The sequence below is a fragment of the Vombatus ursinus genome, unplaced genomic scaffold, assembly GCF_900497805.2.
Source record: "Vombatus ursinus unplaced genomic scaffold, bare-nosed wombat genome assembly UNPS02000749.1, whole genome shotgun sequence".
NCBI lineage: Eukaryota > Metazoa > Chordata > Mammalia > Diprotodontia > Vombatidae > Vombatus > Vombatus ursinus.
In genome coordinates this window covers 27,300,238-27,327,733 of record NW_020940527.1, presented here as the reverse complement: position 1 = coordinate 27,327,733, position 27,496 = coordinate 27,300,238, and the positions used below count along the sequence as shown (strand labels likewise).

At 38.8% G+C, this 27,496-nt stretch overlaps 2 protein-coding genes across 6 annotated transcripts in view; one reads left to right on the top strand and one right to left on the bottom strand.

Moving 5' to 3' along the window:
- Window positions 1–4,967, top strand: part of ZNF518A (zinc finger protein 518A) — a 36,622-nt gene extending 31,655 nt beyond the window's left edge. For 3 of the 4 annotated variants that reach the window (XM_027859743.1, XM_027859753.1, XM_027859763.1), the window contains one exon: window positions 229–4,967. In XM_027859743.1, the coding sequence (XP_027715544.1) occupies window positions 358–4,923 (4,566 nt within the window). In that variant the 5' untranslated portion in view covers window positions 229–357 and the 3' untranslated portion in view covers window positions 4,924–4,967. The remainder of the gene's footprint in view (window positions 1–228) is intronic. The other variant, XM_027859770.1, reaches the window with a different exon arrangement.
- Window positions 4,968–13,399: 8,432 nt separating this feature from the next.
- The window catches only part of BLNK (B cell linker), a 99,039-nt gene continuing 84,942 nt past the window's right edge, over window positions 13,400–27,496 (bottom strand). For both annotated transcript variants that reach the window (XM_027859783.1, XM_027859778.1), the window contains exons 15-19: window positions 26,282–26,313; window positions 23,825–23,901; window positions 21,282–21,365; window positions 17,701–17,856; window positions 13,400–14,428 (exon numbers count right to left, since the gene is read on the bottom strand). In XM_027859783.1, the coding sequence (XP_027715584.1) occupies window positions 14,309–14,428; window positions 17,701–17,856; window positions 21,282–21,365; window positions 23,825–23,901; window positions 26,282–26,313 (469 nt within the window). In that variant the 3' untranslated portion in view covers window positions 13,400–14,308. The remainder of the gene's footprint in view (window positions 14,429–17,700; window positions 17,857–21,281; window positions 21,366–23,824; window positions 23,902–26,281; window positions 26,314–27,496) is intronic.

Genomic DNA, 27,496 nt, shown 5'->3' with positions numbered 1-27,496 from the left:
TTTAGAGTGTAAAGGAATGTTAGAGGTCAGATTAGTTAATGGCAGATTAGTGAAAATTAGAAACCTTATCCTTTACTTGGCCATAGTTTCTTTAGTTTTAAAATGAAGGCATTGGACTCAGTAATTTTCCTAGGTATTTTGTTAAAAAGTGTTTACTTTGTAATCTTTTAAAATACAAAGTTCACATATATTTAGTGATGAGAATTTCAATTCTTTCTTTAATTTTAGGTAAGTTAAAGTGGGAAAAATTCTGGAATTTTGAAGATGTCTCAGCACAATATTCTAGTTTTCTGCATAAATTATAAATAACTTCAAGAATTTGCTGAGTAGAGGACACCAGGCTCAGTTTTTCAAATCATGCCATCTGAACAGAAGCATTTTTTTTGTGATGAAAAGCCAACTACTTTAGAAAAAGATTATGATGAGGAAGATATAATAGTTATTGATGCTGTAGAGTCAGAAGAACCAAGAGTTTTAGAAGATAATTTTCCTTGTGAACTGAAAAATGTGAAAGTTGATTTGCCCAAGATAAGTATTCCAGATGAAGCCCTATTGACGCATGAAGTTGACATATATAGACAATTACTTGAGAATAAACCACAAACTGCCAGAAAATCTGTTGGCAAAGAGAAAGCAGATGAAAGTCCTTTAAACTATTTAGAGGACTGTAATTTGTGGCATAGACCCAATATAGGATATGAAGAAGAAGGAATGAAAATGTCTGCAAAAATACTTAATTTCAGCTGTACAAAATGTAGAGACAATGTTCGATATAGCCCGAATGATTTGCAGAAACATTTTCAGCTTTTGCACTGTGGAGAGTTACCTTTATATCCTTGTGAGATGTGCAGTTTTTCTGCAAATGACTTTCAGTCATTTAAACAACACAGGCTTATCCACCGAAGCACTTTAGTAAAATGTGACATTTGTAATGATGAGAATGTGTACACTTTATTAGACTTAACAAAGCATTTTACAGTTAACCATTGTGTTAATGGTAATTTTCAATGTGAAAAATGCAAGTTCTCTACTAAGGATGTTGGCACATTCGTTCAGCATATTCATAGACATAATGAGATTCATTATAAATGTAGTAAATGTCATCATATAAGTTTCACCAAAGGAGAGTTTCAGCAGCATCTCTTTGTTCATTCCACTACTTTTCCCTTCAGTTGTCAATATTGTAACTATAGTGCTGCAGGGAAGGACCAACTTCTAAAACATGTTATAGCTTTGCACAAAGATCAATTATATGCAAAAGACAAACTGGAAAAGGAAGAATGTGAAAAAAGGATAGTAAAGACTACAGCTGGACTTAAGCTAATATTAAGACGATACAAAATAGGAACATCAAGAAAAACACTTTGGAGACAGAAGAAAGAGAACAATGGAAATGACAGCTATGTAGAAAAAAACACACAGGTGCTTAAAAATATTAATAAAATTCAGGTTAAATCTGAAGAACAGAGTAATATATGGGAGCATTTGAATGAAGAAAAGGATGAAATCATACATATTGAAAAGCAGAGTCAGAAGCAAGATGAGTCAGAATCAGAAACAAGAAACCTCTTACCTACCAGTCAGTGTAGTAGACCTGAAGAGGGATCAAGTTCTGGTTTTGGATTTTTAAAGAATGCTATACATGGACCCACAGTGCTAATGATGAAAAATAATAAAATATCAATTCCTGCCAACTATAGTGCGAAGTTTATGGGGTTCAAGATGGTAGATGGAAAACAACACATAGTTATAAAATTGTTGCCTACCAGTAAGTCGAATTCATGTTCTCCAGGTCTACAGCCAGAAATAACAAAGGACAACACTACTGATTTGCAGCATCATACAGCTGAAACCACTGGATTATCTACAGGTGCTACACTGCATACATCTGATTTGAATAATACAATTTGCACTAACACATCTAATCCATTATCATTTTCTACTCCTCTGTTTTCAGGGAATGCAACATTGGAAAAGGAAAAAGCTGTCTCGCCTCAAGCTAGGAGTAAATCTCAGACAATAGGTACTGAGAAAAGTACACCTCACTTGTCAATAAATTCAGAATTGACTGCAGCTCCTTTGAATTTGACCACTAAAATTAGAATAAATAATAATGTTGAAGGATGGGGAAGTTGTGTTACTCAAAGTCATCCTCAGGTATTATGTGCCACAGTTAAGAACCCAGTTAACTTGGAATCTGGTGAAGTAAATTCTGTTGAACCAAAAGCACAATATAGTGGGATGTTGAATAACTCCAGTATTAATGATCTCAGCTATATGCCATCCTCTAATCAAGGATCACTACCTTTTCATAATTACTCAAAAATGGACATTTTGGATAATTCATGCAGTATTTCAGTGACAGCTTGTGAAAATTCTGAAGAATCTTCATCAAGCAAAACAGCTGTACACCAGTATAATTCGAGAAGTGAAGCAGTCTTGCCATCAGTGGAGAGGAACACAAATCCAGATCTCCATCAAACATCTCCATCAAAGAGTTGTCAAACTTACTGCCCTTTAAACACTAAAGATACTTTTGAACCTTTAAAGAACCAATGTGAAGTTGACACAGAAATTTTAGAAACCATACAAAATATTGACACACAGAATCCTCATGCTAACATAAATCAAGACTTGGAGAATGTAGCTGAGAAATCAGATTGGGAGGATGTCTCTTCTGATTCATTCACAATGCCTAAAATCACATCTGTTTTCTCACTACAGAGTGAACAGGCATCTGATTTTTTATCTCCTGAAGAAAACCAGTTGTTACAAGATGTATTGAATGAAAAATCAAGTGTGGAAAAAGACTCTGGTATGACGCCAAATAAAGGAATACAACTTCATGATGAGCCACTTTTGAAAAATGAGGAAAAGAGCAACATAACTGAATGTTTTAAAGGTTCAGAAGGTCCATGCACTTTACCCATTTCATCTAGTAATGTGGGTATTGGTGTACATACAAAAGGTCTCAGTGCCAGCAACTGTACAACAAATGCAGAAATGGATTGTGAGAAAGAAAAACAAGTACTCTCAACACCAAATGATTTGGGAGACTTTGAGAAAATACCCAGAATTGCTGGTGTTGGCACATTAGTTAAAACCCAGTCTGATACAATAATAACTCAGCAGCTTGTAAAAGACAAAATACAGGCTACTCCAGAAAATTCTAATGGCCTAGGTTCTTTTCATGTTCTGAGCCCACCAATAAATTCTGAACCGAAAAAAACAATTTTAGTTCAGTCATCTCCTAAAGGGTTTATTTTACCTTTGCATCTTGCTAGCAAATCTGGATTACAGTTTGTTTCAGGAAGAAGTCTTTCATCGACTAATCCACCAGGTATTTATATGACTCAAGGTGTACCGTCATCTCTCCTTTTAAACAAGAAACCTGGAATGATTCTAAGGTTAAGTAATGGAGTGCTTGGAAGTGTTGCCAACATCACAGGTGAGAGTTCTCAAATTTTTGGTGGAGCTGCAGCTAAGGAGCATGACAAAACACCTTCTGTAAGGGCAGAATTGAAAAAGGATAGTCCACCAAGTATAATTTGCCCCTCTACATCGGAGAGTAGGCCTGAAATGACAATTAGTTCAGAAAATAACGTGCCATTTAAAGGATCGTATATTATTAGAAACCCAGCAGAGTCTTCAGTGAATAGAATTTCTCCTCAAAATACACTGCCTGGGTGTCAAGGCACTAAGTCACATACTTTGGGTTCAGTAAAACAGCCAAGTGAAGCCCAGCAGAAACAGTCTCTTTATGCACTGTTGCCTGATGGCCGACAGGCAGTTCTCCTACGATGTGTTACTCCCAAGAAGTCGCAAATAGGGCCATCTGATGTATTACAGAGTAGCACTTACGATCATCAGAATCATCAACCAAAGAAAACTGGAGCAACACAGCAAAAAATACTGCTGAAAATTATTAAGAATCCTGCTTGTGATAACAGTCAGTCAGTAAACAGTCCTAAGTCTTCATTACAGTTAGATATCATACAGTCTCATCAAACTTCCATAGCACAGGAGAAACAACCAGTCTCTTCTAGTGATGCCTTACTCTTAACAGATCGATTGATGCCAGCAAATGCAACTATCGCAACCTCTACAGCAATATGCCCCATACCTCCTCAAGGGACAGTTTGTACCACCAACCGTCCAGAGACACGGTTATTAAGGTGTCAAACAGATTGTTCATTTGGGAGTGGTTTCAGTAATAGAAAGTCTACCAGAAGACAGATTTCAAAAATAAAAACTCATATAAGACATAAAGCTTCTGAACCTATGATTACATATAAAAACAGGAACTTTGGACCAAAATGGAGAGGGAATTTTGAGGAATGGCCTAGAAAAAAAGTAATGTTGCATAGGAAGAGTAAAAGAAAAACTAGATCTGAAGATTTTCATGACACATTTGACCTTTACAGACCAAGGTTTCCTAAGGATACAGTTAGGACTTTGCGACTTTTCCCTTTCAGTTCTACACAGCTTGTAAAATGCCCCAGAAGAAATCAGCCTGTTGTGGTTTTAAACCATCCTGATGCAGATGCTCCAGAAGTGGTAAATGTAATGAAAACTATTGCAAAGTTTAAAGGGCATGTACTCAAGGTTTCATTGTCAAAAAGAACAATTCAGGCACTTCTGGAACCAGCATATTGTAACATTTCTAAAGCAATTACTGATGACTTTTCTGCCAAGAGGCATAAAGTACTTAAACCTGTGAAAGAAAGATTTGTGTTGAAATTAACGCTTAAAAAGACAAGCAAAAATAATTATCAGATTGTGAAAACTACCTCTGATAATACTCTGAAGGCAAAGTTTAACTGCTGGTATTGTGGTAGAGTTTTTGACAATCAGGATGCTTGGGTGGGTCATGGACAGCGACATTTAATGGAAGCTACTCGGGATTGGCATATGTTAGAATAATTTACCTTGATTATTAAAAAATAAAATTATTTTAAAAGAATGAATCCAATTATGATATGCAGATGTTTTCTATTTCAGTGTAGTACCAGAAGTTAAGCTTTTAAATATTAATTGTTTTTCGAGTTGGTTATATTTTCATGGAAAAACAGAATTGTAGCATTTGAAAATGCAACCACAACATGCATGCATTTTGAAATTATAGCACAGATGTACTTTGGGTTTTTTTTTCTTTTTTTGCAAGAATATGTTTGGGAAATTTAGGTTAAAAGGAAAAAATTTGAAAAGCAAATCTTTTCCCCCAGTAAGTTATATTGAAAAATTACTTGGGAATGTGTATTATGATGGAGGTTGGCATCTCCATCAACACTGCTTTGGCTGTTATCAGTCCTATAAAATCTGGTAAGTATTTCACCTCTAAGTATGGCACCAGCATCCCACCAAGAAGCTAAAGTTTCTCTTCCTGGTTTCCTTTCCAGGCTGCCTATCCTCAGTCCAGATTACTTAGAGACCTCTGGCACAGAGAGAAGTATAATCCTCAAGGCAGTAGTGGTCCAGTGGAATTTGGAGATAGAGATACTATTCTCCAGTGCCATTTAATGTCTGTGTGGCTTTGGGGAAGTCACCATGGACTTCAAGTTGCTCATTTGTATAATGAGTAGGGTAGAACTGATCATGACCCCTAAGGTCCTTTTCAGCTCTAATCTATGAGCTTTCTGAAGGAAACAGATTGGCTAGATAGTGTATTTGACTTACAATTAACTCATTGCAATTAGGAAACCACTGGGTACCTCACTTTTGTACAAGATATGTCTCTGAATAGATAGGTAAAGCAAATCACTAATTTATTTTCCTGTTAAGGTTTACATTACTGAGCTATGTCCTGTAATGGGTGAAGGTTTATACTACCTTTAGAGGTTATGATTTAAAGGCCAGTGTTGGGCTGTATCGGAAGGCTGGAACAGAAACAAGGAAATGTCTTTTTTAGTCCAACTTTAGAGAACCTTGTTGCAGAGCTGGTGGCAGATTTCTTTAGATAAATGCGTTTTCCAGAATTTCCAGGGAGCTCTTATACTTAACCTGATGTAGATGCCCTCTGCCATTCTAACTGTTTTTCTTCTGGGTGTAAGATCTACAAGTAGGCGCTTCTCAGGGAAAATTTGTTTTTCTAGATTTTTTTTTTTTTAAATATACAGTAACAATCTGGTAATCTCAGAGCTCTGGAAAAAAAAAAGCCCCATTTCCGTGACTAACAAAACATCATCCCATATCTTTCACACATGAAAGTGTGAAATATTTAGAGGACTGGAAATCCAAAGCAAAAGAGCTGATTGGTGTCAGGGAGGTAGAGGGAGACAGCAGTATAGAACTTTAATCAGTGGTAGAACTCAGGACAGCTTTCTAGTGGATGCCTCGATAAGAACAGACTTAAAATGAAGTTGCTGCACAGAAGAATCAAAGAAAAAATTTCTGCTTTATAAATGTGGTTTGACTTGTATTGGGTCTTTGTATAATGGAGCTCATCTGTACTATAAAATTACATGATCTAAGATTTTTTTGTTACATGGTTACTATAAGTGTTATATATTTTTATTATTGATTGGAATAAATCTTCAGGGCTTCTCTTCTGTATATAACTAAGATTTTAGACGTGTACATATTTTTGTATATGGCTTATTTGCTATAAACCCTGCACAGAAATTTTTTGGCCTAAAAAGTTTGTTTTTAGTTCTGGGCATGCACTAATAAAACCGGTTGTAAACTTTTAAAAAATATATATACAGAGCTTTTACCAGCATTATTTTCTTGGTTTTAATTTTAGTTTTATTAATTTTTTTTTTGTAGATTTGTTTTTCAGGGATATGAACACTATTGTTAGCAAGTGCCTAAAAGATGTGAAACAGTTTACATATATCAACTGTAACAAAAGGTCCAAAATGGGCTATTTCCCCAAGAGGTTTATTTTAAAGAAAGCCATATGTAGATGCTTTAAGCTATCTTGCTATGCACATGACACTTGTACTATTTCTGTGCAGTTTGTCTACTTTCTTAGTGAAGTATTTTTCATATAAATAAAACATGTTACAATTGTGTTTATTAAATTGAGCCTAAGAATCGAGTCAATTGGAAACTTACAGTATATATTCATAATGCATAGTGGTGTTAATTCAAGAATGGTAAGCATTGCTAATTTCTGTAATGACTCCCTTTAATATTAAATTTATCTTAAATTGTGTTTACACAACAGTTTTAGTCTACTGTATTAATATCTAATGACAACTTAATGTTGTGCATTTTCAAAGACTTAGTTTTTAAAACCATTTATGCCAGTACCCTGTACATAATAAAGTATGATTTTATTCTAAAGATTAGAATTTTATTTCAGAGTGGTATGTAACTTTACCCCCATTTGCTAGGGTTATTTTGCTAGGACAAACTTTGTAAGGCTCCCTATTAATTAGCTAGGCAGTATGCTTACCATTCCAGTAGCTGCCACCAAAGTGATTAGCCTTAGGGTTCTTTCAGTGATAGATAATTGGAGAGGTAAAAGCATAGTCCAATTAACATTCCTTTTCTTTAGTTGGTCACTGTTGAAATAACAGTATGCATTTCTTTAATGGTTAACAAAGTGATAAATACAAAAAGTTGTGAGATCTAAGAAATCTGTCACTTTGGTGCTCTTCTACTCTAAGTTCATTGTCTTCCCTGGCCTGAGTTGGAAACTTACCCTGACTCCTTCCAATGTCAGAAGCTTCTTTGCTCAGGCAAGTGTAGATTTTTTTGGCTACAGAGTAGCTGTGTCTGGAAAATTTGTCCTTCAGGTGGGAAATATCTTCAGTCTAATTGGGCCAGTTGTGGTTAGGAGCTCAAATTCCTGTGTCCTGGATTATTCCCCTCATTAGCAAATCTTTTGGGACCTTTCCTTCACAATTGGAACAGAAGGACTTCTTTTGCCCTTTTTGCTATACCCTCTCCTTATGGCTCAAACTGAAGCAGGCACAATCAACCATCTTTAGGACAGTCTTCCAGTTAGAAGAATTTTTATTTTTGCCAACACGTATTTAAGTATTCCTCTTTTCTTACATAGCTGGTGATATTCAGTGAATGGGCCTCAGATGCATTTTGGCTTCTTTCCATCCCCAATTTTTTTGTTTGTTTTTTGCTAGGCAATGGGGTTAAGTGACTTACCCAGGGTCACAGCTAATAAGTGCCGAGTGTCTGAGGCTGGATTTGAACTTGGGTCCTCCTGACTCCAGGGCCGGTGCTCTATCCATTGTACCACCTAGCTGCCCCTTCCATCACCAATTTTTTAAAAAAGAACCTTCTCTCCTTTCTAACAATTTAAACGAACAGTTTTTTTTAAAAGTCTGATGGTTTTGTTATGTTAGTCACGATAACTTCTAGTGATTCATGTTGTTCATCAATTCTCAAACTATCAAAACATTCTTAAGCCCAAAATTGTGTGTAGTGCTGTGACTATGCCAGGGTTGCAAAGTAAAACTGATATGCACAAACAGGTACAAGATACATAGAGAAAACAAAAAAGCAAGTGAATGAAGAGTGTGTTCCATTAACACCAGGGTAGGGAGGAATTCGCATGTTGTAGTACAATTAGCCTGAACTGAGGGTAGGAGTCAGCAGTCCTAGGATTTTGTCACAACTCTGCCACTAGCTGTGTGACATTGATCGTCGTCTCTAGGCCTCAGTTTTATGTAAAAGGTGGAGGTTGAAGTTAGTTGTCTTGAAGGTGCCTTCCAGCTCTAAAAAAAACACTATAATTTTCCAGTGAATGTCTCCTGTTTTCAGCCCCACTAAAATGTAGTTAAGAGAGGATTGGGACAGATGGAGAATAACTGGGATTTACAGGCTGTGTTAGGATGGAACTGAGGAAAATAGTGATCTGTAATTTGACAAGACTTATTAAGAGAGCTGGGATTCTTAGGGTTTTTGAAATGAAGAGGAGAAAGTTGAAATAAGGGAGGTAAGATAGAATTTTTTATATAAACTCTGCAAAACAACTTTCCTGCATATGGATTATTTTAATTGAGAACTCACCTGCAGGAAATCTTCTGTTTTAGACTTGATTTACCTTGGGACAGCGATCTTCCTGTACCCCTAAAGAATTTGCTACTGTTAAGCAAAAGCCTTTGGTATCCATCCTGCATCAGAACCTCTTCTCAGCCAGGTGGTCAGGCTTCTGGAAGATGCCTGAATGGTCTTACTCCAATTCAGCATAGATGTACTCATTCATTATGTTATGGTACTAAACACTGGAGACAGCAAAGTGAAATAGTTCCTGACTTGGAAGAGCTTACACTCTGCTGGTTTCTTCACAATGGAGAACAGAATTACATGCCCATGGCAGCTAAGTAGATTGATTGTTTTTGTTTTTTAATTGTTAGTGTCAATGTTTTCTTGCACTAAAACTGGTATTTGAGAACTGATGAATCACTCCAGTAAAACTGTTGGTGAAATGGACTTTTCTTTGTTTATTTATTAAATACCCTGAATTTCGGAACTTAATTATTTTCTTCAAAAAAAAAAATAAAATTAACTGTTTTGATATTTTGTTTTAGTCATGTTTTTTAAATTAAGAAATGTGGAAAGTATGAATTTTCTAGAGTTCCCATACCCCCTTTCTAACTTTAAAGTTTGGAAGTTCTGCAAATGTAACAAAACGCCATATAAAAATAAGTGATTTTATTCTAGGTTATTAAAGAGTGGTTGCATGCTTTCAGTGAATTAAAACAACATTCTACACATAGGATTTTTTTTTTCCTAGTAGAGAAAAACATCTTTTAAAAATAATCCATTTTGTTTTTAGAACACCTATTTGCCTCGAGAGAATTTGGTCACAAAAGTCTCAAATCTTTATACATTTACTGAGAGTTTTTAATTTTGGGCTATTTTATGAAACTCTTACAAAGCCTCTGACAGTCTTTGAACTGTAATAATCTCTATTGACTGAACCAACACCCTTAGAAGTCTACAACAGCCACAGATCTGGAAATAAAGTTATGACTTTGAAAAGGGAAAAGAGATGAGATGAAAGAAGAGTGGAGAACAGAAACAGGGCTGCTAGGCATTAAATGAGATGATTTGAACTACAACAAATGTTTATTAAGCACCTGTTAAGTACAATGAATGCACTTTGTACCTGAGGAAACAACACCAAGATATAGTTTTTGCCTTCACTTGAGTTGACTTTTTTCTCTTCTTGTTTTAGACCAAATATTTATTGTCTGTTTACAATTGAAGGACATGATCATTTTCAGTTAGGTGACAGTGAAAACCAAGATGTAACTTTTTCCCATCCAAATTTATGGATCTCTTGGTGGTCTGTGGGCCCCAGATTAAGGGCACTTATGATTTAATCAGTGTAGGGAATGCCTTCTGTGGAGGTGCCATTTACTGATGCAGATAAGTGGATTGTCTGCAACGTGGAGTCTGAGTTGTCGGAGACACTGAGACTGAATCACGGTCTTGCAGCTAGCATGGGTCAGAGGTGGAACTTGAATCCTCTTCTTTCTTGAGCTGCTGCTCTATCCACTACACCAGTAGATTCAAACTCAGAATAGAAACAGATCCCTGTGGCTGCACAGGGGCTTGGAAAACTACTAATTACTGTTATGTTGTATTTTTGTCAGACTTCCCAATTACATTGTGAGCTGGTTGGGGCAGTGTCTGACACCTGCACCGCTTGATGCTGCCTCACTCTAGTGGTAGAAATAAAACAAGTAATTATAAATTTGAATATTGTAGACGTTCAGTAAAGCATAATAGTGTGCTTTGAATAAAAATACACGAAAGAATTTCTGGCAGGAGGTTGCCAGTCAAAGGAAACCATGGAGGAATGGATATTTGAACTGGACCTTAAAAGGTAACATTTCAACAGATGGAGAGAGAATGTATGTGAAAATCCTTGGTAAACTGAAGAGCTGAGATTATTTCTCCTTTCATTGCCTCTTTTGCTTGTTCACCAGAATACTGCAGATAGAGTTAGGAAGTATCATGAGGCACTGAGTATAGTGTAGCAAAAGACAAGATGATGCCAGGTAACTACATCTTCTATATTATGTATGCTATACAATGCAGTCAGTGTTGCATATTGTACAGGTAAAGGGAACAAAGCAGCTGGGTCTGTGAGGCAGTTATTTGGCTTTGCTCAGGCCCTTACTGGAGATATCTCAGTGTGTTTGGGGAAACAAGTAGATTGCTAGGGAGAGATTCATAGCGTAATTCAAATGTTGAGAAATAAGTATGAAAAGGTTTTCACTTGTATGAGGGTCATTATATAGACTTAGTCGTTGCAGAAAAATTTATTAGGAAAAATGCATGCTAAATATTGTTTAACACTACAGCAAACTACTGTGGGAAGCTTGTTTTCCTGTAATGTTTTAAAACAGGAGATATCGCCACTCTAGACCAGTGTAGGTACCTCACGAGACCCTGATGATCTCACTCATCTCCATCTTTCCACTCAGTGCCACCACCTTGGTTCTGGGCCTTATCTTCTCAGACTGCTACAGTAGCCTCCTAACTGGTCTCAAGCCTCCCCTTTCCAAAGCATCCTCCATATTGCTGCCAAAGTGATTTTTCTAAGTGGATGTCTTGACATCCACTTGACAATTCATCTAAAGTCAAATGTAATGCTTTCTATTTATCTTTCAGCCCTTCACAACCTGGCTCCAGCCTTATACCTTCACTTAGTCTACCACCTAAACTAGGCTTACTGTTCCTGCCATCTTCTTGCCTTCCCTAGCTCATGGCATTTGCCTCCCCATAAATGACTATACACAGACTCATAGGATCAATGATTTAGAACGGGGAGGGACTTCAGGCAATATAGTGCATCTAATCCAACACCAAATAAACTGAAACGATTTGCCCAAGGTCAGGTAATAAGTGTTGGGTAAGATGTTGAGCCCTGGTCCTCTGACTTCAGGGCCAGTTACACCAAGGTTGGCTCTATGTTGCCCATCTTGGTCTGTGAGGGCAGGAGCTATTTCTTTTTTGTTTTTTCTCCTTAGTGCTCTGCACAGTGGCTGTCACACATTAAGCACTTAAAACTTGCTTGATTCATCTGTTGCAAAGAAGTAACAGTTCAGAGGAATTTAATTTCTTTATTTCACACTACATCATATTCATTTAATTCTTTTCCCTTCCCATCCCAACATATTTTTTCTATTGGAACATCTGTACACATAAATCACAGGTACAACAATTTTTTTTTTAAAGAAGGTAATCTCTTGCCTTTGTGTAGTGTAGGGGATCTTCAAATTTAAGTGAACCCCAGAAACCTTTACACATCTCCAGATATTTGGCAGCCAGTATCTAGACGGGCATTTTGGCCCTGTCATTGCCTCCTCCCTTCCAACTTATAAAGTGAGAAACAAAATTTTATTCTATTGCAGCTAATTGAAGTTAAAACTGAAGGCCTTTGCATCTTGTCTGTAACATTGGTGTAGATCTGAGACATCATGAAAGGCTTTAAGTAGAAAAAAAGAAATTAGAAGATCTGGGGCACAGACTTCTACTCATCTGATGTTGGAACCCGTTTGACCCCCATTTCCCTGTTTAGGAGCCTGTCTGAGGAGCCCAGCAAGATCCTAAACCCCAACTTGTACAGTTCTGTTTGACACAGGGAGACAAGCCGAAGCTTTTCCCAGGCTCCCATGTACTTCTTTGGTGGGGGCAATACTCCAGGACAGAAACGTCAAACATGGGACCCCCACCCCGATTGCCTCAGAACCAGATTAAATATAATTGGGAAATATTTAACTAAATAAAACAAACTATGATAAAACAAATACAACATTACATTTAAAAATTATGTCAATATGCAGCCCGCAGGGATCCTTATTGTATTGACTGATGGCCCCTTTTCTATTTGAGTTTGACACCACTGCTCTAGGATGTCTGAGATAAGAGAGGAGGGAGAAAGGGGTAGTTTAGCACACAGTCAAGGGAGGAGTACATTTTTAATCTCTGGAGAGCCAGATCTTTCAGTAGCCTGAAGGTAGCTAGACCTGGAAGGGACCTTAGAAGTCATCAAATCAAAATTCATTTTACAGATGAGGAAAATGAGGCCCAGAGAGGTGAAGTTAGTTTCTCCAGGGTCATATAGTTAATGAGTAGGGCAGGATTTGAATCTAGGTGTTCGTGACTCCAAGTCTAGCAGTTAGAAACCAAGGGCCAATCAACTTTGCTGCTGCTACTAATCTTTATTAGTAAAACCCTTTCACTCAATAGTGAAAAAATAAATTTCAGTGGTCCAGGTTAGGTTGTTACAGATTCAGATTTAGTAAGATTGCACCATATAGGAACAACTATACTTTGAAAACTGAAATGATTGGGGTGGGGTAGGGGGCTGATAGGGAAGAAGAGGGCTCATGATTCACATTAGAAAAGGATTTTGCTTAAAAAATGTTAAGAATATTCAGAGCAAGGTCAGTTGGCATTAACCATAGCAGGAAAATGTATAAAAACTAAGCATTTTATTAAAATATAGTTATCTTCAATGGTGAGTTGCCAGCTTCTAAATAATAGAATTCTTGTCCAATTTTGATTGTCATAACCCCTCCTCACCCCCTTTTTGGGGGACTGATCACATCTCTAGGAGAAGGTTTGCTGTGAACTCAAGTGTTTTGTTCATCCTACTTCTGGGTCCACCGATAGACACATGCATGAAGAACAATGACATCTCTTTAATGAGTAGAACAACCCCAACCAACCCAGAAGTGAACAGTGATTTCTTAGAAAGCTGACCCCATGCTTTAGGGTACATCCACACTCCCTGTGGGAGGAAGTGAGTGGTGACAGGTCATAACAATCACTCAATAATACATGCCTGCTACGTACAGTCTAGACTATATCATAACATTCTGATCTTTTTTTCCTTTACATTAAAAGTTTAATCAAGAAGTGATTGTCAGGGTTTGAGAAAAGATACCCAGGATATCTCAGCCATCTGAGTTTAGTGCTCTTTTTTCCCAGCCTCAGTTTCTTAGCAACCTTGTTTGCTGGGTGGCTTTGCTTTCTTTCTTCTGCTGAAAATGGATCAATAGAAGAGAACTTGTAGTTGAATGACTGAAAATTCTCATTCTCTAACTGCTTCTTACAGTCTAGTTTGGAGTCTTATGGCAATGGTGTGATAACATCTCAACCTCACTGTATACTAACAGCATTATCTTGAGACACAATAGACAACACAGTCTTCAAGATCTCCTTCTGAAGGGATGGTGCCCTCTGTGCCAGCTGCCTCAGTCCATGGTGCATGAGCTGTGATCCAAGAGCGGCCTTGAGAATGTTTCTCAGGTCTCTAAAAAAAGTAGGGAATTGGGGACATCTGAGGCAACTATGCTAATCTCATTTCTCTTCTTGCTTCCTATGAAACTTTAACAGCATATTTCAGTCTAGTGGAATCTTTGGTGTTGTTCTGACTGTCGATGAGAACCAGAGGCATATGTTGGTGATTCTTTATTATATCAGCCACACTATTAAAGTGCTGGAGGAAGACAAGAGAGGCACATTAAAGCAAGACTTTAATTCCGTGTAAAAGCCCAGACCAAGCCCTATCTCTTCTACACCAACTTCTACAAGTCAGTGAACTCTTGTTCCAACACAAGTACCATCCTTATGAATTTCTTCCAAAAGGATCACTTGCCCATGAGCTGGGGGGACTTGAATTTTAGTTTCAACTCTTCAACTGTCTTATTGTGTGACTTTTGAGAATTCACTTTACCTCTCTAGACCTAGGCCTTGGCTTCTTCACTTGTGAAATGATGTGGTTGGAATAGGTGACCATTAAGGTCCCTTCCGTAGTTCTAACATTCTTTGGTTCTATGATTTCTACTTAATATTTCATTGAATTAGACCCCCAAGTGTCCTAGAGGGTAGGGAACAATAAATACCTCTACTCTACTTGCAGATTAGATAGGCTGGAGAAGGAAGCCATCTTCCTAGCATAGTGCCCTACTGAGGACTCGTTCATTCATTGAGTCAGTTGGCTAGCATTTAAGTGCCTTTTATGTGCCAGACACTGAAGAGCTTTGGAGATACAAAAAAGAAGCAAGAACAGCCCTCTCAAGGATCTCATAGTCTAATGGGGGAGACAATATACAAATAACTATATTCAAACAAGACCTATACAGGATAAATTGGGTTTAATGTCAGAGAGAAGACACTAGCATTAAGGGGAATTGGGAAAAGGCCTTTTGAAGAAGAGGGGATTTTAGCTGAGACATGAAGGAAGCCACGGAAGCCCGGAAGGATAGATGAGCAGGAAGATCATTCCAAGCACAGGGGGCAGCTAGTGAAAATGCTCAATGTCTGGAGATGGCACGATGTGTGGGAGGCACAGCGAGTGTCGCAGTCCATATATGATGCTGCTGTTATTGAAGAGCCTTAAAGAAGGTTCCCAAGTAAGAGACAGGTCTTCAAAGTCAGACTGGAGAGAGACTCAGGGCTTGTCTTCCAGAAATGTTTACAACTCCTGACTGATTTACATAGCCTTCGGTTAGTTAGCTTGGAATCAATTAAAAAAAAATAAAAAGAAAGTAGTAAACCCATTTCACCCTTTGATTTCTACCTATTTACTTACTGAGTTTGAAGCTAAAGCTGGAGGACATTGGAAGCCCCTGGTCATTCTTCTAGCTAGTATGAAAAAAGCCATTAAGAAGCAACTGTGAGAGAGAGAGAGAGAGAGAGAGAGAGAGAGAGGAAGGGAAAGAAAATATAAAGAGGAACATGGTACACATGGGCTCTCTGAAAGCTTAGACAGACAGAAATAATAACTGAGATAATAACCTGTGATCTTCCTGGAGATCATGGGCTTAAGAAATAGGATTTTTTTTTAACCTTGCTGTAACTTGCTATGTTATAAAAGTATTTCCTTCCCAAAGTTACGTACATTTCAACAATAAAGAGTTGATTGGTTTACCAGAAATGAGTTTTTTTCTGAGTTTCTTAAAGATCCACCAAGACCTACAAAAGTTTCAAAATGCTTTTTGTTTAGAAAGCTACTAGACAAAAAATGAGAGCCTGAAGGAGTCAGAATGAGTCAGATCTAGCAGTCTGAACACTCGAGACCTCTAGGACCATGGACACTTGAATGGGGATATTTAGACTGGATCAGAAAAGACTTAGGGGCTCAGATTCTTAAAATCTAGCCACTGCTCACTAATGTTCAGACTCCTTAAGAGTCTGGCCAATATGGCGGATGTTCTAATAAACCTTGTCTTTGGCTGGAAAAAAAAAAAAAAGACTTGGAAACCTGATAGTCAAGTTGCTTTCAAGACTGTCATGTGGAAAAGGGGTTAGACTTAATTCTACTTGTACTCAGATGATAGAGCTAGGAGCAAGGGGCAGAAATTGCAATGAAGCAGATATAGGTCCTTTAAGAAAAGCTTCCTAATGATTGGTGCTGTCTCAAATTGGAATGAGTACTGCCTCAAGGAATAGTGGGTGGCCCCTCAGGAGTAGGTTGGATGTCGAGCTGTTGGGGATATTGTAGAATGGCTCTTGTTCTGCTGTGGGGTGGGCTAGATGGCCTCTCAGGACCATGTCCACTCTGAGATTCTGTGATTCATTTCTGCGGGCCTCTTTTAAATGAAGTGAACAATGGGGAATAGAGTCAATGGTCACTAAACTCTTTCTAGATCTAACATTTCAAGGGCATTTATGACATCTAGTGGTCAACCTAAGTAAATGCTGTAGAAGCAGAGATGAGCTCACAAGGCCATCTCCTGGCCAAACTGGAAATGCCCTTGGAGTGAACTGAGATAGTCACCCTACTGGTGAAAGTCTGATGAACTGCAAAATTACTTCTATAATTTCTATGGTGAAATTTTGAAGGAATTACATTATATCACATGGAGACATACTAGCTGCCTTCATTTGTTTGAAGTCTGGTCACACAGAGGGGAAGGCTTATTTATTGGGAGTGTTGCTCCACAGGGCAACACTGGAACCAGTGGATAGAAGTTGCTTGAAGGAAGCTTTCAGCTGAACATATGGAAAAAACATTCCATTACTTAGGGTTACCTAGCAGGAAATGGGCTGCCTTGAAAAGTAGCAAGCCCCTGGTTCCTGGTAGTGTCTCAGCAGAAAGGACAAATGACCACAACTTTATGTCTATATACATTTTACCTATCCTCCACCCTCCAAATCAAGTTCTGGATCTTCCATGTACTTTTTTCTTATTGTTCCAACTCAGTGGTCACCTTTCAGAGAGACAGCAAACTAACTAAGCAAGTAAGAATTAAGTTTTAACACTTGTCCAGACTGAGAAGGAGTTAAGACAGGTTTGACCTTGTGTTTAGGGCCCCCAGCTGTTCCCTTCCTCACATTTCCATTCCTGATTCCAGCCTGGTAAACTGACCTTCAATACTTTTGCATAGGCTCTGAGCACTTGAGCTCTGTGTTTCCAACCCTGTCCTGGTAATCCAATTTCTAGTCTTGCCTTGCTAATTAACTTGAATTCTGTGTTTCTGGTCCAGGATTATGATCTTGACTTGGATAAACTTCATCATTGCCGTTATCTTCACCTTTATGTCTCTTGTTCCTGACTGCCCATAGGATCTGTAGCACAAGAATATTGTCCTGTATGTTCTTTAATTATGTCGTATATAAGTCGCTTCCAGAATAAGACTAAATCTCCTGAGGTCTGGGCAGGACTGAGCAGTGCCCATGTTTGATACTTCCTTTATATATCCTAGGGCACCTTACACAGTGGCTAAAACTGTGGCACAATTGAGTTGAACTGAAAGAATTACTCACCTCTTCACCATTTTTCTTACTGCCCAAAGCATATTGTTTTGTTGATTCAATATACCGCACAGGGATGTTATAAACCCTTCTGTTATAGAATACAACTAATGTATATGGCTGCTTGGAGTTGTGACCAGAACTTTTCCTTATAAGAAATGATCCATCCTAGTCATAGAAGAAAAAAAAAAACCCACACATTATGGTTAGTATTGCTATTACTTGCTACAAATGGGAAACCACCTTTAAGGATAACTAAAGAAAGGTATTATTGGCCTTTGAATGCCTTTTCATTGGAAAGGGCACTGGACTTCTCGGAAAACTTGGTTTCCAATCTTGGCTCTTTCAGTTAGGGTCACAAATTTTGGAGCTGAAAGGGACTTTGGAATTCTAGTCCAACTTCTTCATTTTACAAATAAGGAAACTGAAGCCCAGAGGGGTGGTATAGCTGCCAATATCACATGGTTAGTAAGTGTCCAAGATAGAAAGTGAATCTAGGTCCTTCAATTCCAAGTCCAGTGTGCTTTCTGCTGCTGGCTACGTGACCTGGGGCTAGTCATTTAACCTCTGTTTCCTTATCTTAAACTGGGGATGCTGCTACTTCCACCTTGGTCCTATGAAATCAGGTGTGTGGAAGTTATTTGTAAACTACAAAATACTACTGAAATGTGAAAAATTATAAGAATTTATGGTCTACCATTTTCAACAACATTCCAGTGTGGTATAATGGACAGAGAGTTGGTCTTAATTCAGGAGGACTTGCTTGGGTTAAAGCCTCACTTTTGGTACATACCGTCTATGTGACCCTGCTCAAACAGGATTTAATCTCTCAGTGCCCTGGGCAACCCTGTAGAACTATAAGGTGCAGAGTACGTGCCAGCCTTCATTGGTAGAGGGTGTTTCCTCATCTGGGAATACTACTAATGAAGTACAAATACCAATACTAATGAAATCACAGATCTCTCCATTTGGTATCAGTCGAATACAAAATGAAACCAAAAGGGCATAGAGTCATACATCAAATGATCACACGCACACACACACATATTACTGCTTTTCAAACCTTAAAGCGCTAATGAAACGTGAACTACTGTTGTCATTATAGCTAAAGAGAATTTAGAGGTCATCTGGTCAAACTCCCTCAGTTTACAGAGGAGGAGACTAAGATCTAGAAAGAAGGAATGACTTTTCCAAGGTTATTCAGGTAGTAAAGTTCTGAAGGTAGGTTTTACTCTAGGACTTCTGGTTCCATCTTTCATTATCTTTCCATTGTACCATAAACTGATTATAAACTGATGAAAGTAAACAGAACAGTTTGGTTATAGGAATAGTAAATACGCATGAAAGAACACATTAATATTGTCTCTAGACCTTTCAAAAAAGATATCCTAATTTTAATTTCCCATAACATCAAGTCAATATAATTTATTTTAAAAATTTTTTTATAAAAACCAGCCAGGCATTACATTGCCTCAGAATAATTTCCAATCTCTTTTTTACAAAGAGTAAAACCTTGAAACCTTGGGGTAAGGGCAGGCCAGATGGATATCTCTCCTGTGTTCTTTCTCATTCTTTCCACCATTTCTCCTAGGAATCTTCATTACCAGGAAGGGGAAGAAGACCTTTCAGAAGTCAAGATGTAGAGTTCGCGCCAACTGGATGTTGGAGAAACTGCTACCATCTACCTCTGATCTACAGAAGTCTCTTCTCCCTCCTCTTCCTTTCTCAGGGTCTAGAAACAGCACAGAATGATGCTCTGAGGATGAGGCATTCTGGTTCATAGGTAAATCCTGAAGAAACTTCTGACCGTACATATGTCACTTAAATGGGATGCAGTGAAATATGAGGCAACAGAATATTAGAGGGTATATGAGACCGGAGGAAACAATTGCTATCTGGTATCAGCACCCATCTGTTACCAGGAATGGTATCCCCAGCACTTAGCATAGTGCCTGAAACATGTTGTTGTTCAGTCATGCCCAACTCTTCATGACCCCATTTGGATTTTTCTTGACAAAGATACTAGAGTGGTTTGCCATTTCCTTCTCCAGCCCATTTTACAGATAAGGAAAGTGAAGCAAACAGAGTTAAGTGACTTGCCCAGGGGTTACACAGCTAATAAGTGTCTGAGGCTGGATTTGAGCTCAGGCCTGCCACTATGCATTATGGCGCCACCTAGCTGCCCCACTAGTAAGTGCTTAATAAATGCTTGTTGACTCCAAGTAACCTATATTCCAGGCAAATCATACTACACGTGGTTGTTCCAAATGCTTTACATCTTCCCCCTCTGTGGCTTTGTTCCTGCTGTCCCTTTTACCTGCTTCTAGCCATTAGAATCCATCTCATTGTTGAAGGCCCACTTCCAACGTTGCCTCTTCCTTCAACACTTTGCAAGTTCCCCAGTAGGACGTGATTTCTCACTCCTCTGATCTCCCATGTATTCAGTACCTCTCATGTCCCTTGCCTCGTCTTGTCTGAAGGTAACCATGCCTCCAGATGCTCACAGAGAGGTGGGAAGGAGGTGAAGGATACTTGGAAGAGCAAAGCTGACGGAAGGACAGAGGGAGAGACGTGAGGGATGGAGAACAGCCCCATGTCAGATGTGTAAACGGAAGGAGCTGAGATGTTTACCTTGCTGGTGAAAGTTATTATTCTGAGGGGAGAAGGGGGAAAGGCATTCTCACAATACAGAAGCAGGTAGAATAATAACTGACTACACAGGGCTTTAAAGTTTGCAGATCTCATCATGTGTTTCTCATTTGAGTTAGGTACTCCATTTTACATGTGAGGAAATGGAACTTGTAAAGTAACTTGTCAGTGGTCATGCAGCTGGTAAGCATTGGAATTGGGCCAGGTGAGAGACACAGACAGAAGCATGGAGAAGTCCAAAGTCACTGGCCCATGTAGCTGACAGGTAGAATGGTCATGCCATCAGCAGAAATAAAAGAAATTATGGTGAGCAGCACGTTCTGGGAGGCGCTTCCTTGTTTTGAGAATGTTGAGTAGATCTAAGTGCTCTATCCACTGCACCACCTAGCTGCCCCAACATGAAGTTTTTCTAGAGAAGCAGTGGGGTGTGGGAGAAGGAGCACTGGCCCTGGAGTGAGGAGGCCTGAGTCTGGCACCTACCTCTATCCCTGACCCGCTGTGGCCTTGAATAAGTCACTTAAAGAAATTAAGCCAAAGTCTCCCCACCACAACAAGAAGCATGTGTTGAGCTCTTGTTCTATGCCAGGCACTGGGCTAAATGCTGGGGATACAAAGAAAGGTAGAAATGGCCCCTGCCCTCAAAGAAGTCACAGTCTAATGTGGGAGATAAAATGCAAACAACTATGTACTACACACACACACACACACACACACACACACACACACACACACACAATTTGGAGGCAGTCTTAGAGGGAAAACAGTAACATTAAGGAGCCGTAGGAAAGGTGAGATTTTAGCTGGGATTTGAGGGAAACCCAGAGGTGGAGACAAGGAAGGACGGTATTCCAAAGATAGCGCACAGTCAATCAAAATGCACAGTGTTACATAAAAAGAAATGGCAATGGTAGGCTATGCACAGATTTTGGAATTAAGAAACACACCTTGTTGGATTTGTATAATGCAGCCTCTGCTGACTTTCGGTCACAGGAACCAGCGTACCATGGTCTGCAGTGAACCTCAGCTTCCTGCAAAACCAAGAACACATTAAAAATGCTAATGCAAAGGAGAGACTGAGAACCCTATCTTTTAGATGCACAAGAAGAGACCTTGGAAAGAATGCAGTATTGGCACATCCCTCAGTTCATATCCCAGCTCTGCCATTGAGTACCTATATGTGACCTTGGAAAAGGCTCTCAACCTCTCTGGGCCTGGAAACCACTCAGTTTTTGCATCTGTAAAGTAAGGGAATTAGACTAGATGACCTCTCTAGATTTATGACCCTAGGAACCTAGAAACTGTGTGTGTATATTTAGATTGCAAGGCAGGAATAGAGAACTTATGGAAGGAAAAAAAAAGGCACAGCAGAAGGTGGTGTTGGACCCTTCCCTACCCTGGTATCTGTGAGAAACCCAAGGAAAGGACATGCTTCCTGTTTGTTAGACAAATGGGAATCACCACTTATCACCTTTGGGACCTCAAAAATGCCCACAGTCAACTGCAAAAGGACACATCCACCATTGGGCTTATCTCCTTCCATGGCTTCATGTATCACCTCTATGCAATCAGCTTCCAGATCTCTGTATTTCTCACATCTCTGCCTAGAGCTCTCATCCCATATTTCCAAATGCTTGTTGGATGAGTACCGTCTAGATTTCCCACTATGACCTCCAACTCAACTGAATCCTGTCTCTAAACGTGCCCCTCTCCATAACTATATTTCTGCTAACGGTACAATCATTCTCCCTGTATGTCGCCTAGACTGAGAACTTTGAACTCAACTTTCACTCCTCATCCAATCTTGCCCATCCCCTCTCCCAATATCATCAGGTCCTAAGTCTGTTTTGATAAGTCATATCTCCCTTCCTTTCCATTCCTATTGCAACTGCCTTAGTTCAGACTCTCTTTATCTCATGCCCAGGCTCCTGTAATCATCACCTAGTTGGGCTTTCTGCTTCCTGCCTACTTAGTCCTCTTCCATCTACCTTCATATTGGTGCCCAAGGGAGCCTCTTACACAGGCCTGTGCAGAGAAGAGACCCATGGACTTGGAATTAGGATATCAGAGATGGAAGTCATTCTATCACTGTGTTACCTTGGGCAACCTGATACAGTCTTAATCATTTCATCCATAAAACTGGGTCCACGATGCTTGCACTGCCTACCTTACAGTCATTGTAGGGAAAGTACTCTGTAACCCATAAGCGTTTTGGTTTTTTTTTTTAGTTGACAGAAGTCATTAATGGTAGGAATCACAAGAGAATACACTTTGATCACATCATTCTTCTACCCAAAAATCTTTACTTTTTTTTTCCTTTTTTAACATTACTTTGAATAAAATATAACCTCTTATTTCTGTGTTTGAGGTGCTGGACAAGCTGGCTTCTCAAGTCATATATTCATACTTTGTTGCTGTTGTTCAATTATTGAGTCGTGTCCAACTCTTCATGACCCCACGGACCAAGCTGTCTGTGGGGTTTTCTTGACAAAAAATTCTGGAGTGATTTGTCATTTCCTTCTCCGATGGATTAAGGCAAACAGAAGTTAAGTGACTTGGCCAAGGTAACAAAGCTAGTGAGTGTCTTGAGGCTGAATGTTAGCTCAGGTCTTCCTCATCCTAGCCTGCATGCCCTGCAGCTAAACTAGACCCCTCCCCTCTTGCCTTGCCTTCATCCTGCGTTCTCTGCTTCTGCTGGGCTGAGCTTTAGCTTTGCCACCTGTTGACGTCTTTCCTTCAAGGCCTCACTCAGTGTCACCTCTTCTATGGAGCCTTCTCTGACCTTCCCAATGAGCGTCATCCCAGATTTCGAGCAACACTTTGGATATCTTCTCTGCACTTATCTCAGTTTTTCAGCTGTCAAGTCGTGTGTGTCTCTGTGTGTGCATGTGTATGCACGCCCACATGTATGTATGCATACGCACAACATATCCATAGGACACATGCATGCATATCATACGTGTGTCTGTGTACTTCACACATACACCTGTGCTTGTATATTTACATGTGTGTATTGCATATATACATTCATGTGTGCATGTGGGTAGATATGTGTGTATACGTATACACACACACACACACACACACACACACACACACACACACATATATTTGTTTTCACCTCTAGTGAAATATAAGCTTCTTGAACACAGAAATTGTTTCATTTATGTACTTGTATAATGTGGTGCCTGGCACATGATAGGTATTTGATGAATGCTTCCCGATCATTTTATTCCCATGTCAGAGTTATTTTGTGTACGTGTTTTGTCCTCATTATATTGCAAGCTATGTCACACCTATCTTCATATTCCTAGTGACTTGCATCTAGCAGATGGTTGGTAAATGTTTGTTAAATTGAATTAAATGGAAGAGTATATTAAATGCCCACATGTGTAACTCCATTCAAGTTCTATCTAGAAAACTCTCTTTTATGTGTTGCTGTGCTTCTCCACCAGATAAAGAGTTGATACTTACAGGAATAATTTCATACCTGATCTGACAAACAGGAATTGGCTGGAAAGTTGGGTAATGGAATATCCATACTGGGACTTAATACCTCCGGAGGCTCTAAAAAAGGATTTGAGATCAGTCAAAAAGGGAAATATAAGACTTAGTCCGTGCTCCCAAGGAGCTTACACTGTGGTTAGGAGATTAGGCAAAAACATGACAAACAACTACAGAACTATATAAAACATTATATAAGGGAAGGTATACAGGTGAAAGGTGCAAGAGATGTTTGAAGGAGGCAGAAACCAGTTGGGATCTGAGTGGTCAGAAAGGGCTTCATGGAAGAGGTGAGATTTGTAGGAGCTGAGGAGGTACATGCGATGGATTGGACATTCTAGGCTGGGACAGAAGCATAAGCAAAGAGAGGCAGGGATTAGCCTGAATTGTGTCACAATTCTGTCACCTCATGAAGTCTGTTCAGTTTTAGAACTGAACAGTTATTTGGAAGGAAGAGAAAAGCAAAGAAGTTAGTTCTAAAATATTTGATTTGCAATTGTTGACGCTAATAGTAGCAGACAAGTGAACAGAATGGATAAGAATCCTTCCTCACTTAAAAAAAACAAAACAAAACAAAACGAAAAAAAACCTAAAACAGTGTTATTGGTATCCCCCAGCCCCAAACAGGATTTGAATAGACTTTGAAACATACAGTAAAATTTAGGTCAATCCATCCTAACGTACACTGGTACCCTCATGATCTCTTTCCCACTGTACCTAGAGAGTGGTGTCCTTAATGTCAAAGATTGGGAAACAAATGAACAAAACCAGTCTTCTAATTATGGGAAGGCCTCAAAGAACATAAGGTAGTCCAGGACCATATGAATGAGATTAGGGTCAGGCTCTTTCAGAATTGAGGGTGGCCTCACTAAATATCGACTCCAAAATCATGCCTAAAAAACAGTTTCTGTTAGAACATAACAACGATCATATAGACATTTGCTTAAAGACTTCCAGTGGAGTTTTCTATTAGCTCTTGAGGCAGCTCACTTTTAGGAAGGTTTTCCTTATATCAAGCCTAAATTTGCCACCTAGTGCCCTTAATTCTTCCCCCTGGGGCCAAAAAGAACTAATTCATTTCTCTAGTTTCCTAACCTATTAAATATTACATATTATAGCATACTTTTAAAAGTTAGAATTAAGTGATAACTGAATTTGACTTAAGGTCTTCTTCAAACTTGCAATAGAAGTTGCAGCAAATTTGGAATGACCTCAAATCCTTGCCTTTATCTTTTTAATAAGTGTAATATACATTTAAATATCTTTCACAAATTCAACAATGACCAAAAGGTTTTTATTTATAATTTGATTATAAAATCTAGGATTTAACGACAATTGCATTTGGCTAACGTGATTCCCAAACTCATTAAAATCCCTCTCCCCCCCAATCTTAATATGAATGTGGGAGATGACTTTGTGTAGATATATTACAAATAATCCTTGGTTTAATGGCAAGACAGCTGTACTCAGAGGGAGGAGTCCTGGGTTCTAGTCTTGACTATGCCACTAACCCAATCTGTGATCTTGGATAAGTTACCTGACTCTTCTCCCTTCCCCCCAACTTTCCTCATTTCTAAAATGCAAGGAGCGAGGGAAGGAATACTGGACAAAACAATTCTGGAAGTCTCTTATATCTCCAACCACCTATGTTTTTATAATTTCAGTGCTCATATAATACTCATCAGTTAGTTCAGTATAATATTCCTTTTTACCCACACAAAGTATTAGATTATTCAGGCAAATTAAGGATTTGGCATTTACTCACTATGAAGCTTAAGTTAGTTTATTTAAGACTAGACTTGTCATTTCTTCTATCAATGCAGATCAGAACCCTTCCTATAAGAGAAGCTGGGGTACTGAGGTCACACAACTAGTTCATGGGACCTGAATTCAGGTCTTCTTGACTCCAAGACTAGCTCTGTAACTGCTACAAACACCTCTGCATCTCACAACCTTTGTTGTATCTCAATATTTCAAGGACTTCTGATTTTGTCATAGAGCATGTTCCTAGTTCTGAGGTAGATACCAGTCCTTCCAAGGTTTAGTAGATTTAGAAGATGACTTTCGAGGGTTGTTGTGCCCCAAAGTATACTGTCCCGGATTCAATTTGGTGATGGATATTTTCTGAGTTTGTCTAGACTGGTCCTCATATGATAGGCATACATTGAAGAACAATATTCAAAACTGTCCCAGCATAGTAGGACCTGCTTGGTCCTACTTTATTACCCTACCCTTGAAGAAGTCAAGGTTACCATCAAGCCAGGATGAGGAATTGAGGAAGGAGCCTGAGCTCTCTAGCTTCAGTACTATTTGGTTGGTTGCTTGCTTGCTTATATTTATCGAATTAACCAGAAAAATGAATGACCAAATCTCTTAATTCTGTACAATCTTATTGTAAATAAAACCGCCTTTAATTTTATTATCAGTAGCTCATTGCACTTACTTGGTGGAGGTACAGGTTTCTGTTGGATTGGTCTGAAACAAAAGAGTAGAGATTCAGTTAAGGATGAAATGGAGCATGAATCTACCTTTTTTCTTCTTCTTCTTCTTCTTTGAATGACAAAGATTTAACTCCAAAGAGTATAAATGCAGACAGAGACAGTTATCAATGAGCATGTCTGGAGTATGAGCTATGTGACCTTGGGCAAGTTACTTAAACCTTCTGGGCCTCAGTTTCTTTATCCATAAAATGAGAGGGATGGGCTAGGGGGTCTTTAAGCTGTGTTCTGGTTGAACTATTCTGTGGTTCTCTGAAATTCTCTGGTAGTTCTAAATTATCAGCAGGATCATGACTGCTTTCACTTGAAGATCATGACAGACTTCCTTGATTCTAGAGGCTTAGCAGGGAGGACTTTTTCAACATGGTGTCTCAAAAGACTATGAAATGGTTAATCTAACATCATAGTTCCACAAATTATGGACCCATCAAATGAGTCATGTCTAACTAACAACATAAATTCTTCTTATTTACCCTGGGCAAGTCTTTTAACCTCTCTAGGAATCAGAATTAATCATTTCTAAAGTTCTTATTTCCCCCTGTATATTATGATCCCAAGCAATTAAACAATGGAGATAAGACAAAGTGTTTGGCAGTCATAAAATACTATGTCAATAAAAGTGATCTTCATTACTATTATTATTTTTAATGCTCTCTGCAATCTTGTTTGCAAAATTGATTTGTTGTATAAACCTTTTCTTTCTTCATAGAGAATTTAAAGATAATTTTTCATCTAGCCCAAGTCAGATCATCATCAATTCTTCTGTGGACCTCATAGATCTCTTTGTTTTTTCAAGATGGAAGCACCTTGAACAAGTGGGACAAGCACAAGCTCTGGAATGAGGAGGTCTGGGTTCAAATTCTGCCTCTGATGCTTTCTACCTTTGTGACCTTGGACGAATCACTTAACTTCCCTGGGATTCACTTTACTCATCTGTAAAATGAGGAGATTGGATCAGATGACCTCTTGGGTCTCTTTCAGCTCTATAGCTATCACACTTATTCAGTAGTATTGTATATTATTGATGTACATTTCCCTTAGTCATCTGTTAGACTGTAGATGATGGATATGACTGTCCATGAGGGCAGGAACTAGGTATCTTCTCTCAACTTCATATCTGCTTTCCCAGGTTCTAGCACAGTGCTGTGTGTGTGTGTGTG